The 15,219-nt window shown below is 40.7% G+C and overlaps 2 protein-coding genes across 5 annotated transcripts in view; both read right to left on the reverse strand.

Annotated features, from left to right (window-relative positions):
* Positions 1-5,957: 5,957 nt before the first annotated feature.
* CRYGS (crystallin gamma S) lies at positions 5,958-11,673 on the reverse strand. Of its 2 annotated transcripts, none has more exons than XM_028504535.2 (3): positions 11,550-11,673; positions 6,696-6,938; positions 5,958-6,331 (listed from the first exon to the last, which is right to left on the reverse strand). In XM_028504535.2, exons 1-3 carry the CDS (start codon positions 11,568-11,570, stop codon positions 6,059-6,061), a joined length of 537 nt encoding a protein of 178 aa, XP_028360336.1. In that variant the 5' UTR covers positions 11,571-11,673; the 3' UTR covers positions 5,958-6,058. The 2 variants fall into 2 exon arrangements, with proteins under 2 accessions (XP_028360336.1, XP_035873705.1); XM_036017812.1 differs by lacking the exon at positions 11,550-11,673 and adding an exon at positions 11,228-11,266.
* Positions 11,674-13,228: 1,555 nt separating this feature from the next.
* The window catches only part of TBCCD1 (TBCC domain containing 1), a 30,882-nt gene continuing 28,891 nt past the window's right edge, over positions 13,229-15,219 (reverse strand). For all 3 annotated transcript variants that reach the window (XM_036017814.1, XM_028504532.2, XM_036017813.1), the window contains exon 8: positions 13,229-13,801. The gene's annotated coding sequence lies outside the window, so the exon portion shown is untranslated. The remainder of the gene's footprint in view (positions 13,802-15,219) is intronic.

Below are 15,219 nucleotides of genomic sequence, written 5' to 3' on the forward strand. Positions count from 1 at the left end.
TGGCCAGAGTGGGGGAACTCCCCCCAGCAGCCATGAGGAAAATCACCATGTGGGTTTAGCAGAGAACCACCACACAGCTTTAGCAAAGAACCACCACACAGCTTTAGCTGGAGATCCCAGCAACACAGCTGATGGTGCTAGGAACCAAGGAAGGCCTACCAGCCGAGCACGGATTACTGGGAAGAACTGGGAGCTGCCTGAGCCATGGACTTCTATTTCTTCCCCTGAGATATGGTACCCTAGACTGGGCAAAGAGGGGAAGGAAGGACCCTGTGTGTTTGTGGGTGTTTCAAGGGACTTTGGGATTTTGATGAAGACATTAAGTCACTACTCTTAAGTCTGTATAACTTGAATAAATAGCTCCTTTCCTTTTCACCAATCTCTAACATGGAGAGCTATAATTCTCTGGTGAAGGGAAAGGCAAACCTAGTACAGGGGGACCCCAGGAGAAATGGGGGTCCATTCGGTAGCATTGTGGGACCCTTTTCCCTGGTGGCCAATCAAGGAGGATCATGGGAGACCATGTGCAGTAGCTTTAAAGTAATACAACTACTTGTACATGCGCAGTAAAGCCCACCAAAACTAGCCAGGAAGGATCTGCCCTATAAGAATAGAGTCTCTCCAGCCCATGAGGTCAATCTCTGCTTGGAGTTGGCCTGCTCCCAAGTTCTCTGCTATAAACTCTGGGTGTTCGGTTCAAATCTTTGTCCCAATCACTAAGAACCTGGTTACCTGTGCCCACCTGTGACAGGAGCATATGTCCACATAAAGCCTTGTTTACAATATTCATAAGAGTCGAAAGGCGGAAGCGACTCAAATGTCTGTCAGCTGGCGAGTGGACGAACAAAACGGGGACTAGCCACACAATGGAACGTGGTGTGGCCATGGGGAGGAGTGAGACCTGGATATGTGCCGCAGCATGAATAAACCTTGAGAATGTTTTTCCAAGTGGAAGAACCCCGTCACAAAAAACCATGCAATATGCTGTTTTCTTCACATGAATTGTCAAAACCAAGCAAATATGTAGATACAAAAAGCAGACCAGTGATTACTCTGGGTGGGATGGAGTGAGGTGGGAGATAAGGCAGAGATCCCTAACAGGTGCAGGGTTTCTTTCTGAGGTGATGGAAATGCTGTAAAGTTGGCCGAGGTGACAGCTGCATGAGTCCATAGACGTACTAAGAACCATTGAGTTGTATTAAACAGGTGAACTGTGTGGTGTGTGGGTTACATCTCAACACAGCTCTTCAAACAGGAACAGCTCACACAACGGCTGACAAGGCACCACGGCTCTGGCCTGTGATGGCTGAGACCTGGAAGCTGCCTGGTGCAGTGGAAAGAGCAAGAGGTTTGGGACCAGTGGCCTTGGACAACTTGTTTAGCCTCCGGGAGCCCTAGCTCTTTGTCTATGAAGTGGGGTTGGTAAGCCCTGTCTCACCGTGTTGTTATGGTGTGTGGGAAAGGCTCGGCTCCTGCAGCGCTAAGATCCCCTGAGTTTGGAGTCTGAGGCCTGAGAGAAGAGGTAGAGGTAGGAGGTGTCTGTGCAGCACACAGAGGTTTCCCTTACTTGGAAATCACACAAACAGGAATCTTCTCGCCTGTGAGTGCCAAGGGCTGGTCAAGCCCAAGGGCTGGAAGCAGAGCTCCAGGATCCACTGCACTCTGTCCCTCGATAGTCCCAAGGAAGAGCGGCAAGGCAGAAGTTAGAAAACAAGGAGTGGTTGTGTGAACACTGGAGACAACCCTGCTGGCCTTGGAAACTGGTGGCAGCTGGAACCCGGAGACGGGTGAATGGGAGGCCAAGGCCAGGCTCCTCTGAAAACACAGCTGTGGTTAAGGCAGGGGGATGGGCCGGATGACTCTGACGTGTTTCTGCCCAGCTATGAGGAGGCATCTGCCAGAAATGCAGAGATGCTCTCCTGAAAACAACTAGGGGATGGAAAGTGGTATAAAAAAGGTAAACAAGTAAACAAAACAAAAAGCCAAGCAACTCAGTAGCAGAGGTAGTTAATACTAGGAAGTGGTATTAACATGTTACCCCTGGTGGTGAAGTACAGTTGATCTTCATTATACACAGATGTTGCACTTGTGAATTCACCCACTCACTGAAATGTGTTTGTAATCCCCAAACAGCTGCTCGTGGTGCCTTCGAGGGCATTCACAAACGCGAGCAGAGCAGCAAAAAACCCTGGTCGCCCAGTGCAGACGCTCCCAGTCGAGGTCAAGCAAATGCTCTGCCTTCTGATTTCAGCTCTCCTACTGTAAACAAGTTTTGTGTTTGTTTTTTGTTTCTCAGTCTATTTCTTATGTGTTTTGCACTGTTTTCCTTTGGTTGGCGATATTGCTATATGGAAAGACCCTCAGATGTAGAACTGAGGTGCTGTCGAGTGTCCTTAGCACAAGAAAGCTGCACTGTGCTTTACAGAGAAAATGTGCATGTTAGGTAAGTTTCATCCAGATATGAGTGGCCATGAGTTCAGTGTTAATGAATCAACAATATATAGTGAAGTGTTTTTAAGTAGAAACATATTAAAGGTTATATGTAGCCTACGTGGGATGTGGTTTTAGCTAGAATTGCATTTCATTGTTAAAGGGACATGTAACATGGTAGAAATAATATTTTACTCATCCTTTTATTCCTAGTTCCTGGAAAGTATTCTTGACTAATAGCTAGGCCTCAATAAATATTTTGGAAGTTAAAAAATAAAAAGTGTTATGTATTAATCATTAAAAATGTGACCACAGGCTCACAGGCACCGAGCCCTGTATTTCCTCTTGGAATAGTTCAGCATCCACTATTCAATGTTATAGAATATAACTGCTGCAAATAATAAGAATTGACCACACATGCTATGTATTTTTCATACATTATCTATTTCAATGCCCACAAAGTGTTGTCTTTGTTTTACAGATAAGGAAATTGAGGTTATATGTATTAAGATTGTGTGACTTAGAGCTAACACGTGGAAGTGGCAGCATTTGAAGCCATTTCTCTCTAACTCTCTGGAGGGAAAGAAAATTTTCTCCCTCAACTGGAACACCAGTTCTTAGCAAAGGGCCAGGCCTGTATCAGGGCTAGTGGGAAGGTACACAGAGAGCTGAGCTTAGTCAAGAATGGTGTATGTCTAAGAAAGGAGGCTGGAAGAACTGAACACAACTGTCCAGATGTAGTCTGCTCTGGTCAGACTGTAGCTAGAACAGTGGGGGGAAGCTAGCCTGCAGTCGGCACAGAAGGGAGGCACCAGGATGGTGAGGGGTCCAGGAGCCCACCACATCAACAGCAGAAACGTGAGAGTTGTTTAGCCTAGAAGTGAGGGCGTGGAGGCAAACAGGACACATCTTTTAAATACCTAAAGGGCTTTCTTGGGAATGAAGAATAGATGAAGAGCACAACTAGGAGAGGTTGAAACTTACAGGGAGATTTTGACTTGATCAAAGAAACATTTTCTGATGTTCAGAGCTCTCCAACAAGTCAAGATTAGGGCCTGAGGTTGCACGGACCAAATCCAGTTGCAGACACATTTTGCAGGCTCACAGTGCTTTTTAATTACATTTAAATGCCCTTGTGAGGAGCATGGGTCTCCAGTTTCCACAGCCTGTACCACCCCTGAGCTGTTAGCCCCGTGTCGTTCCCTTGCTTTGCCCTTGAAGTATAAGGTTGACAGATTTAGCAAATAAAAATACAGGATGAAATTAAATTTGCATTTCAGACAAGTGACAAGTAATGTTTTAGTGTATGTGCCACCAAAACTTGGGATGTACTTCACACTATGTTTTTATTTGTATCTGACTCGGGGTTTACTGATACCGTCCTGTATTCAGTCTGGCAACCCTACCCTGGAGGCTTTACTTCTTCTTTTTAAATTTGATTTTCCTTGAATAAATGAATAAAGGACACTCGGTCACACTTAACCCCCATTCCTTAGTCTCAGCCCCCTACCCTCTCCCCTCTGGCAGTAATCAGCTGTTCTCTGTGTCTATGGGTTTTATTTATTTGCTTGTTTGTGTGTGTGTGTGTGTGTGTGTGTGTTTAGGTTCCACTACTGTAGAGGCTTTAAATAGGAGCCCCTCCCTGGTGATACATTTTGAGGAAGTGGGCTCTATATTTGGAAATATTCAAAGACTTGTCTCAGAGGAATGTTCAGGATGGAAAGAGGACTAAAATGGCCTAAGTATGCCATTGCCCTATTTTCTGGAAACACCCCCTCCCAATTTAGAGCAGCAAAAAATACAAAGCAGGTAATACTTCCAAATAACAATCCAGGTGCTTTCCTGGGTGTGCTTGACAGGTGGGGGGGCACCAGCTCTGGCTCTAACAGCAGAATGTTCTACCAGAACTGAGACTGATTGATAGACAAGGACATAAGTGCTTTCAACCTCTAATATCAATTACTTTTAAGTGCGAGTTGATTGATGTGTTCACAGCTGGGGAGGATGGTGGCAATCTCTTTCTGGATCTGGGCATGAACCAAGAGTCATAAAACATTCCGAAATAATAATTGTTTTATCTGTCAAAAGTTATCTCCTACTTCTCTGAGACTGTGGTTAGTCATCCTGACATTTGCTTTCCTATCCTGCTGCCAGAACTGCTTTTCTGGTTGCTTTGCACAGACCATGACCAGCTCCCCGAGGACTGGAACATGGCAGCAGTTGATCTGAGAGGAGAGACTGGCAGTAACTCGCTCTGTTACCACACAGCCTCAGTTTCCTCTGCAGAAAAGAAGAGCCAGGAACTCTGAGGTCATTCCCAGAAACTGTGCCTCTAAAGACAAGTGTTAGTAGTCTTTGAACATCAGCTGGTCTTTCAGCATCCTCCTGGGCTTCAGGGAATTAGGATGTTTATGTTTGATGGGACCTGAGTGAGATTTGGTTCAACTCCCTGATTTTGGAGATAAGGAAAATCAACTTCCTGGTGGGGTGACAAGGTCCAGAGCTCTTTGCAGCTCAGCAAGTGGCCTCCCAATCCTCCTCCTCAGTTTATCATGTCTTCCTCCCTCACTTCCACTCAAATTTCTAAAAGTCCTTCACTCCAAACGGAAACAATAATGGCAACAAACAACAACACACAGGAGAAGTTAACAAAACAAGTAACAGCGTCCGAGGGAGAGTGTGCACTGCAGACTGGAGCACAGGCTGTAGTGTACACAGAGGGAGGGTCCTCCGCCGTTCCACTTTGTCCTTTCCGGGAACACCTCCGAGGAGACATGGGCTCTGCCATCTTTTTAAAGACAGGTGTGTCCAGAATACCCTCCCTTCCCTAGGATACTCACTAAATATCCCTAGTGATGCCCTATTTCCTTCAAGATTAAATAAATAAAATCTCAAAGTAAGTAAACTCCATTTCAACTATTAAAATAAGGACAAATTGTTTAACATATCCTTTCTGAATTAAGGGTTGAGAGATACCTGACACAGAAATCTCTGGATCTTAAGGACTTCAAGGGACTTATGGCACTATTATTTTCAAGTAATAGCCCTGTTTTCACAGGCTGTCTCCGTAGGTATTCTGTCTCAGGTCTGTGCTCTGACAGTATGCACACAGATCCTCAGCCAATGTGTGTTGAGTGAATAACAGGGCTTTGGAAACAAATATCCTGGGCCCTTCATTCACCAGCTGGTGTACTCGGGCAAGTCTTTAATTTCTCTATGCTTCAGTTTCCTTATTTGTAAAATGCAGATAAATCACCTTTCTCCTAGGATGTTGGGAAGAGAAAATGGGATAATGAAAGCAATCAATAAATGGCAGCTATTATTATTATTATTGTACCTGTGAATTAGTACAGACTGAAGCAATAAGAAGCAATACAGGGCAGTATGATTTTCTGAGTTTTTAATGCAGCCCCGTTTTGTCTGGCACAGAGACACGAGCTGGCGACCTGAAGGCTAAGTCCGCCCACTGTGGTGGGCACTGTTTCACTGATCTCTAAGTGTTTAAGGAGAGCCGTCACAGTCAACAGTGGGATGCATGTCGATTGTTTTTATTTATGATGCTCACTTGGATGACAGGGCTAGCCAGCATCTGGCCCCCAGGAAGAAGCTCCTGGCCCCATCCGCGTCATTACTCCACAACACGGCGGAACGACTGGACAGCTGGGGAAGCCGCACCCCAGTCGATGGGCTTCCGGTACTCCTTCTTATCCAGGAGGTACTGCCTGCCACGGTAGTTGGGTAGCTCATAGAAGATCCAGGCACCCTCCAGCACCTTGCAGGAGTGGACCTCTCGCATGTGAAATTGCTCCATGATGGAAGGACAATCTTCAGTGGTTTCATACATCTGACCATTAAAATCCCCTTTCTCAAAGATCTGAATCTTATACTGGCCTCCGCTAGACTGAGGAAACACAGAAGGGAAGGAACAGCAACCATTATGGAAACCACCAGCAGGTCACAAACTCAGAGCAGTCCGGTTCAGAACCCACCATCTTGAAATCTAGATGGTCTGAACTCCCATCCCCATTGTGCACTGACGGGAACAGCTGGCTTTCAATAAGAAAAACTTAACTCCTCAAAATCCTCAAGAGGTAATAATTAGTGCATTCAGTTTGTAATGAGCTGACCTCAGATTTTATTTAAGCGTTCACATCCAGAAAAAGACAGCTCCCCATTAAGTAGGAAAACCTCAAAAAAAAAAAAAACAACCTTTCACAGAAAAGAAAAAAAGTGGGGAGGGGAGAATGAGAGCACACCACACTCACCAGATGAACAGCTCTGCAGGAGCCGAGGCGGTCATTGAGGCCCATCCAATGCTGGTATTCAGGGTACTCGCCCCGGGGTAAGATGTACATGTACCCAGCAAAGTTGGGCCTTTCATACACAGCCCAGGTGCCCCCTTCCACTCTAATGGAGTTGCAGCGATTCAGGTACAGGTGGAAATCTGCACAGTCGCAATCACAGTCATAGTGGCGGCCTTGAAAATTTTTGTCTTCATAGAAAGTAATCTGAAGTACAGGGCAAGCAAAGAGAACTGAAGAGTTGGGTGGCGTTACTCATACATAAAATAAAATTAAGAACATATTCCCCACTTTAGAAAACCTCCCTCCTCTATTTTGCTCTCCTTCACCTTACACCCTTTGCCTTGTGGCAGACAACTCTGGTTGTCAACAACAGCAAAGAGCACTTTCTGAAGGCTCACAGTGAAACAAAACAAAAAGTGCTCTAATACAAGCCCGCAATCTCAGACTCAAGCTCATTGCTTCCTCCCCACATTATATAATAAACTATCTACTAATAGGTCTGTCTCTCCCACCAGACTCCTAATATACTGCGTCCAAGGGCAAAGGACCAAAACTTATTTAAGCCAAGAACTCCTGTGCCTAGCACTGAAAGACCCTTACGAAATGTCTGGTGAAGATACATGAGTGCAAATGCAGACATTCAATTCCAGGGGATGTGGAAGATATGTAGGAAAAAAACATAGACCTGAGTTTTAGAGCGCTTACCTTAGATGGATACAGAGCATACACACATGCAAATATACCATATTTAGTTCTGTATTAAGATTTTATTGCCAGAGAATTGTTGCAAAGTAACAAAATGACAAGGCAAGATGTTCTTTCTTTCAAACTCTTACCAAGTTTCTAACAGAATATTGAGCTACACCTCTGAGATCCCTGATGGCCCTGGAACCATGTAGCCCCGAGAAAGCAGAAATAATAAACCTGGGCTCTAGAGCTGCATCTCCATAATCAGCTCTACACCTCAGTCCAAACATTTCTCTGGGCTCCAATTTCCCACTTGTCATATGAAAGGAACAGACTACACTGGAAGAAGCCCTGTCTGTAAAGTAAAACTCAAAGCTTTTCTGGTTGAAACAGGAGATAGAATTCCCCAAAATTCCTAAGGCTTTGTGAAACAAGGTCTGAAAACAATGGATCAAATGGACTAGAGTTTGTCCCTTCTTCTGTAATTGCCGGATCCAAGATAAAGTTACAACTGAAATCACAGGTGTCATTGATTGGAGAAGTTAATTTCCTGGTGTTACTCCGCCACCTTGTGGCTAATCTGCTTCATCGGTTTAAAAGGAGAAAGCCTCAGGAGGAACAGAGCCAAGCAGTATGGAGAGGATCTTGGAGGTGAGGCTTGAAGGATAGATAGTTAGGGGTTTTCCAGAGGAAGAGGGAAAAGGATGACCTATCCAAAGGAATAAAGGAATGGTCATTATAGGGATCAGCACTTCATTAAACCTGGTGCATACTGAGTATTTGAGAAGTATTAGGAAATCAAGCCAGAAAAGACACAGGAGCCATGCTAGGATCCCTTGGTGATTATGTGGGAGACACACCTGGAAACAGATGGTTGCTGTGGGCAAGGTGGGTGGCGAGGGTCAAAGGAAGGTCAACTGCAATGTGAAGGACGATGAGGAAACAGTCAAAAGAAATCTAGGTTTTGGTGACTAATTAGATGTAGAGAATAAAGAAGAGAAACGAAAAAGGACTCGCAAATGGGCATAAAACCTCATTCCCTTCCACCCCACATGGTTCTTTCTATAAAGTTCCCCACTAATAATTATTTCCTTCTGTCTTAATCTCCCCTCCTTACCTTTCCCATTTTGTTCATTTCCTGTTCCCTAAACGGCTTCCTTACTCCTTCCCACCCCTAAATCATCTACTTCGTTGTCTTCCTCCCCTTCCTAAATTTTTCTTCCCATCCCCTTTCTCATTTTTAGTGCAGCACATATTTAGGTGCACAGAGCCTCATTTTACAGATAAACAAAATTGAAGCAACATTAGTTACTGGCTCTGTGACCTTGGACATTCTCTGAACTCAGTCTCATCATGTGTAAAACTGGGTAACAATACCTACTGCTCGGGCTGTTCTGAGGGTCCAATGGAATAATGTCAATAAAGCACTTAGTTTAAAAATTGGCTCAAAATTGCCAATAAGCTTTTGTTGTAGTTGTTATGGAAAAAGAAGTTAAATAACTTGCCTAAGATCACTAGCTAGTTACCAATTAGTTGCAGGAGAGTAGACTGCAGTGCAAATTCCTGGTTAGTAATCTGTTTTTCATTTTATTTTACTTTATCTTCCCCTTTGCTGTTTTCCTACCTGTACAGCTATCTCTGTTCAACATACAGCATCTACTCTCCTAAAAAACGGAAGAAAACTGGTCCTGAGGCTTTTCCCAAAACCTGTGGAAAGATCTTCAGGAAAATTAAGGTAACTTTTCTATGAATAGATAGACCCGAAGTCAATTTACCTTTGGTTTTTGGCCAATCTCTCTCTCTCTCTCTCACACACACACACACACACACACACACACACACACATGAGACTTTGCAAGGGGTATGCTACGGGAAACTAAATTAGTATTGTCTATTTTCCTTCAATGAGCCTCACACTTACTGCCCCCTGCACAGTTGCCTGACATTAATATCTGCAAAGTGAAAATATACATGATGTTCTACACAGTCACCTCACTGTCCACCCTCCCAGCACAGCAGCCAATCTTCCCAAGATTGGAACAAAGCACCAGTGTTGTCCTGGAACCATTACTGGGCTCCAGGACCAAGATCTCCTTTTGGTGGGAGAACTCCCAATCCAGGACCCAGAGGATGTTGCAACTTTTCATTTGTAGAAGGACCATGAAATCTACTCTCTGGTCAGCTGAGAGAATGTTTTGCTTCTTAGGCAAAATAAATAAACAATTAAAATTCTGCAGAGGTGGCTAAGAAATGTGCAGATTTACCTAGAAATTATTTCAAAGTTCCTCTCATTTTCAAGTTTATTTTTTGTAGATTAGCCTACTAAACCAATAAAGCAGGAAGAAAATTGTCTCAAGTATTCCAGAGGTAATAAAAACAAACATACTATTTCTTGCCAAGCCTGTGACTCCTCTGATTAAACTGCTAGCATGATAGTGGGAAAGGGAGAGGTAATAAGAACAAGAGATACTATCTTCTTTGGTCTAGCAGTTATTTACCTTAAGTTTTTTAAAAGCCCAGCTACAGGAAATAAAAGAGAGCAACACCATCACTACTTTGGAAGGCTCTGGAAGCAGGGGTGTTTTCATCTACCATGGTTCTGTAACAGCCTTCCCTCAAGGCACATGGATACCCTCTAAGGAATTCAAGTTCTTTCTAGTGGGATGTGCAATGACCTATGTATTTTCAAGAACCTCAGAGCACTAAAGACACTGTCTCATTTTTCTCCCCAAACTTTATGAATAAGTATGATTATTAGTCTTATTTTATAAATGGAAAAAGAAATCAGGCACTTGCCGATTCTTGAACACATCAGCAGGTGTTCCCTAAAATGATGCCATGGGAAGTACTTGGTGTTGCCTACGAAGCTCTCTCGACATTGATGGTTAGTTGAAATCTAAACACGTGGAAACAATCAGATAAATCTAAATTTCAGGACTTTCTACAAGACACCTGGTCTGGACTTTGGAAAAATGTCAATGTCTCAAGAAACAACAGAAAAGGTAAAGGGACTGTTCCATATAAAGGAGGCTAACGGAAAAAAAGAGGCTAAAGAAATACAACCACCAAATACAATGCACGATCAATCCTTCATTCCATCCTGCAATAGGGGAAAAAGCTAGCCAGGAGCAAATTTTGGGGAGCAATGGGGGAAATTTGAATACAGTCTGAATATTAGGTATCATGCTTATGATAAATTTGGGGGACAAGATAATGATATTATGTTTATACAGGGGAATGCCCTGGTAAACATTTAAGGTGAAGGTTTTAAGATCACTATTTTCAAATGGTTTAGTATAAAGAGACAGGGACAAAATAGGGCAAACGTTAACAATTAGAGAATATACTGGTAAGTGAAGGATATACAAGTATTCATTTACTATTTCTTTCTTAAGATTCAATGGGTCTAGCCCTGGCTGGTGTGGCTTAATTAGTTGGGTGCCATCCCTCACACAGAAAGATTGTGGGCTCAGTTCCTGGTCAGGCCACATACCTAGATTGCTAAAATTTGACCAGGATTGGTCAAAGAGTTGAAAAGAGAATGGGGGTATACTCTCTCATTCCCAAAGCCCTGCTTGAGGGATCAATATCCAGTGCAACAGTTATGAATCAAATATTTAGGGCAATTTTCCTAACTTAATAAGCACTTTCCTTGAGGCAAAGGGTAAAAGCAATTGCTTGAATGAAAAGGATATGTAGGACTTAATTCACTTGATTGGTCCCTCTACTTTGTCCTTTTAAAATATAAATGGTTGAGGCTAAATTTCATAAAACAAAATTTTCATTGAATACTGAAAGCTTTCTATTTCATGTAAGCTTCTGGTCTGCATGTCCTATTCCTGTGGAAGTTCATAGAATATGCCTTTGCTGGAAGACAGAAATCTTATTTACTTATGATAGACTTATACAGTATTCAACATAAAAATAACCCCTTAACAAACAGTTAATTCTGTTAGGGCAGAAAATGGAGTAGCATTTATGGACTTCCTCTCCCAATCCCAACCTTGTCACCACTGTCATACTCACCTCCAGGCAAAGGAGCAAAGGCTTCTCTACATGCTTCTTTCAATGTGTCAGTAGGTGAAAAGAAAGTGGGTAGGCTAAAACCCAGCATGACCATTTACTTACCTTGGTTCCAGTTTTAGACATTTTTGGTGCATAGATGGGTTTCCCCAGTGCTGATATCCAGAGACAGCTACTGAGTTAGAGGCACAGAGACATTTATACTGGGCTGGTTTCAAACCAAACATTTGCTTAGTCATGAGAATAGGATCCAAAAATTGAGTCAGTCTTTTAGAAGCTACTGATGGTTTCTAGAAAAACAATTGGGATTATGAAATAAAGGAAAGCTTTCAGTACCCACTTTATTGCTTACCAAGCCTTGCTGCACTATTTGCTGAGTCCAGACACCAAAACTCTGACAAAGTTTTCAAAATAAAAAAAGGAAAAAGGTCCTTTTACCTGGGCAATTTGATTTTCAAGAAATCAGGAGATGAGTCAAAAGGACATCCTCTATTTCTGAACAGAAGTGACATGTTGCAAAGCAACATAACATATAAATAAAGGCAATGCATGCTCTTTGGTTTGAATAACAAGTCACAGGAAAGGACATCTTTGAAACAATTAGCACAAATTTTAATATAAACTGTGTATTAGATAATACTATTGTACCAATGTTAAACTTCCTAAATTTAACCACTGTACTATGACTAGCGAGGTAAGAGCATGTCTGTGTTTTTATCAAATACATGTTAATGTATTTAGAAGTAAAGGTCCAAGACCTCTGCCACCTATTCTCAAATCATTAAGCAGAAGTAAAGTAATAATACTATATAGAGTGGTAAAGTGAATGTTGCAAAATGTTAACACCTGGTGAATCTAGACAAAAGTTATGCAGGAATTCAGATTCTTGCACCAGTTCTTTAAGTTAGAATTTTACAAACACACACACACAGAGTTCTAATCCACAAGAAACGGTGCTACATATGTAGCCTGAGAGACAGAAAACTACTATAGGGGCTCCTGAATTTGTAAAGGTTTAGCTAAGCCCAACTGCTACTTACTAGGTAGCATTTCTCTGCAAAGATCTCTTACTGGGACCTGTTTAGAGAACATGTTGGCACTTAATACACCTCTGACTTTTGGGATGAGATTACTACCTTATATATGCTCAGAAACAAACAAACAAACAAACAAACATCAACTGTTTTTCCATTTTACTTTTCCTGGGCAAGTATATTTTTCTCAAAAGTCCCACTTCATCATCTTTCCATTATCCAAGTATCCTACAAATATTTTTTATAAATGAGATGCCCCAAGATACATTATGGTCAATTCAGAAAATGGCAAATGTGTCTTGAAATGAAGATTAGTAGGAAACTAAGTGTTAATTTTATGAGGTTTAAAGAAAGCAATTAATATTATTTTAATTAACCAAAAGCAATTTACAAAGCATATTCTTATCACTCCTCTGTTTATTTGATAACACTTTGCTTCCTTGAATTTCATCTTAAAATAAAAAATATGAAAACCTCAGAATTAACACATTCCAAGGTTTAATTTTCACTTTAGAAATATAGTTCAAGCCCTTTTTTGAAACAATTAGGAATTCAATGGTCAGTGAGCGTATGAAACCCTTATCAGCAATCAGATTCACTTTACTAATTTGATAATTATTTTATGTTATCTTAAAGAACACAGCTTTCCCAATCAAATGTAAACTTTATTTTGATATATCACAGAATAACACTGGAAACCTTTTTCTAAAGTTGTAAGTTAAGCTTTATCTTTTTATCAAAAGGAGAAAATTACTTTTTATAGCATGTTTATTGAAAATCTGAAGCACAAAGTGAAAATAAAGACTTTACAATTTCATTAAGTTTTATACTTTAAGGACTAAAATATCTTTGCATAAAACTATTTTGCTACATTTATATACCAACAATCATACTTTCTTTCCAATTATTTCTGAAAAGAATAGCAATTTCCTTTTACATAGTTACAAAGAACTATAAAACTCTTAACCCCAGAAAGGATGAAACCCTTTTATCATACAAATTAAAATGTGAAGTTAACTTGTAAATCTACATTCAATCACTTTAATATTAACATATATACAATGGGGCAGGCTTCATCAACTTTTCCATTTTGGCATCACAAAGATGAATCATCCCATGTTCTATAAACAGTACATTTATATGACAGGTCAGAAATTTACCTAAAATTCAACTGAAATGGTAATAAATAAGTATGAAATGGAAATCAAGGAAAGGTCTTAAATAGAAGAAAAAGCCCCAAAGTCTTTTAAGCAGCAAGAGCACCTTCCCAATTTAGTTTCAAGATGCACATCATCTTCCATTCATCCTCATTCTTCCAGGGCCCTGAAGATGAAAGAAAAAATTTAAATTAACTTTGTTTTCTATTGTCTTCATGCACATAATTAGAAAAAACCTTTGTAATTATAAAATCACATAAATTATCAAGGCCAGATGAAAATTAGAAATAGTAAAATGTACAAAGTTTAAAGTTAATTATATTCATTTTTTCTGAGGAACACATTAGTTCATAATAAAGAAATTCATACATAAACCTTAAACATTGGCAGGTTATGAGAATTAGTTGAACTAAACATTTCCCTGTTATAATTTCCATTTCCTTATAATCTTCAACAGATTTCCTATTCTTAACTTAGCTTTTACTGACTAAATATTGTAAAATTCCTTTTTAATAAAAAGTAATACTTTAAAATGTAAACAACATATAAAGTAAACAATAAATTCACGGGTTTGGAAACAGTTGAGCAGTTAGTCACATATTAAAACACACAACCTTCTACTCCTAAGTATGCACACAAAAACAATAAAAACGTCTACACAAAACCTTGTACACAAAAGTACATAGCAGCATTATACACAGAAGCTAAAAAGTGGAAACAACTCAAATGTCCATCAACTGATGAACAGATAAAGTGTGGTATATCCATACAACGGAGTATTATCCAGTCATAAAAAGGAATGAAATACTGACACATGCTACATGGATACACCTTGAAAACACTATGCTGAAAGAAACCAGACAAAAGTCACGTTTTATGACTCCACTTTATATGAAATGTCCAGCGTTGACAAATCTAGAGACAGAAAGGGAAGTGGTTGCCAGGGACTGGGGGAAGACGAGGTCTCTGCAGTTGGAGGAGTGGGGAGTGACTGTCTATGTGTGTGAGGTTTATTTTTAGGGTGATGACAATATTCTGGATTTGTTAATGGTGATGGCTGCACAAACTTTTGAATATAATAAAAGCTGCTGAATTCTTCACTTTAGAGAGGTAATTTTTATGGTAAATCAATTATATCTCAATAAAAATTAAAAATAACTTTTTTCCCACTGTAGACACTGAGTCTCATTTGTCAAAGACAAATAGTTTGTGATTTTTTTTATATCTTTTCAGAAATTTTAAGGCATATAATTAGCATAGAAGTATGTGTGATAATCCCTCTCTTTTTTCAAATACACAAGGGAACATTTTACACACACATTTGCCCCAAACCTCCCACCCCTGGCTCAGTGATCATTTAGTGTTAGCACAATCAGATATACCTCATTCTTTTTGAAGATGAATTCCATGACATCAATATATCAGTTCATGAGGCACCAGCCCGCTACTGAGAAGCATTTGGGTTGTTTCTAGTCTACAGCTATTTCAAACGATGCTTCCATGAACAAGTTTTTTAGAGATCTTCCCATACATGAATGTTATCTGTTAGTTAAATCTAAGAAGTGAAATTGCTAAGTCAAAGGA

Source organism: Phyllostomus discolor, chromosome 2 (genome assembly GCF_004126475.2).
Source record: "Phyllostomus discolor isolate MPI-MPIP mPhyDis1 chromosome 2, mPhyDis1.pri.v3, whole genome shotgun sequence".
Lineage (NCBI taxonomy): Eukaryota > Metazoa > Chordata > Mammalia > Chiroptera > Phyllostomidae > Phyllostomus > Phyllostomus discolor.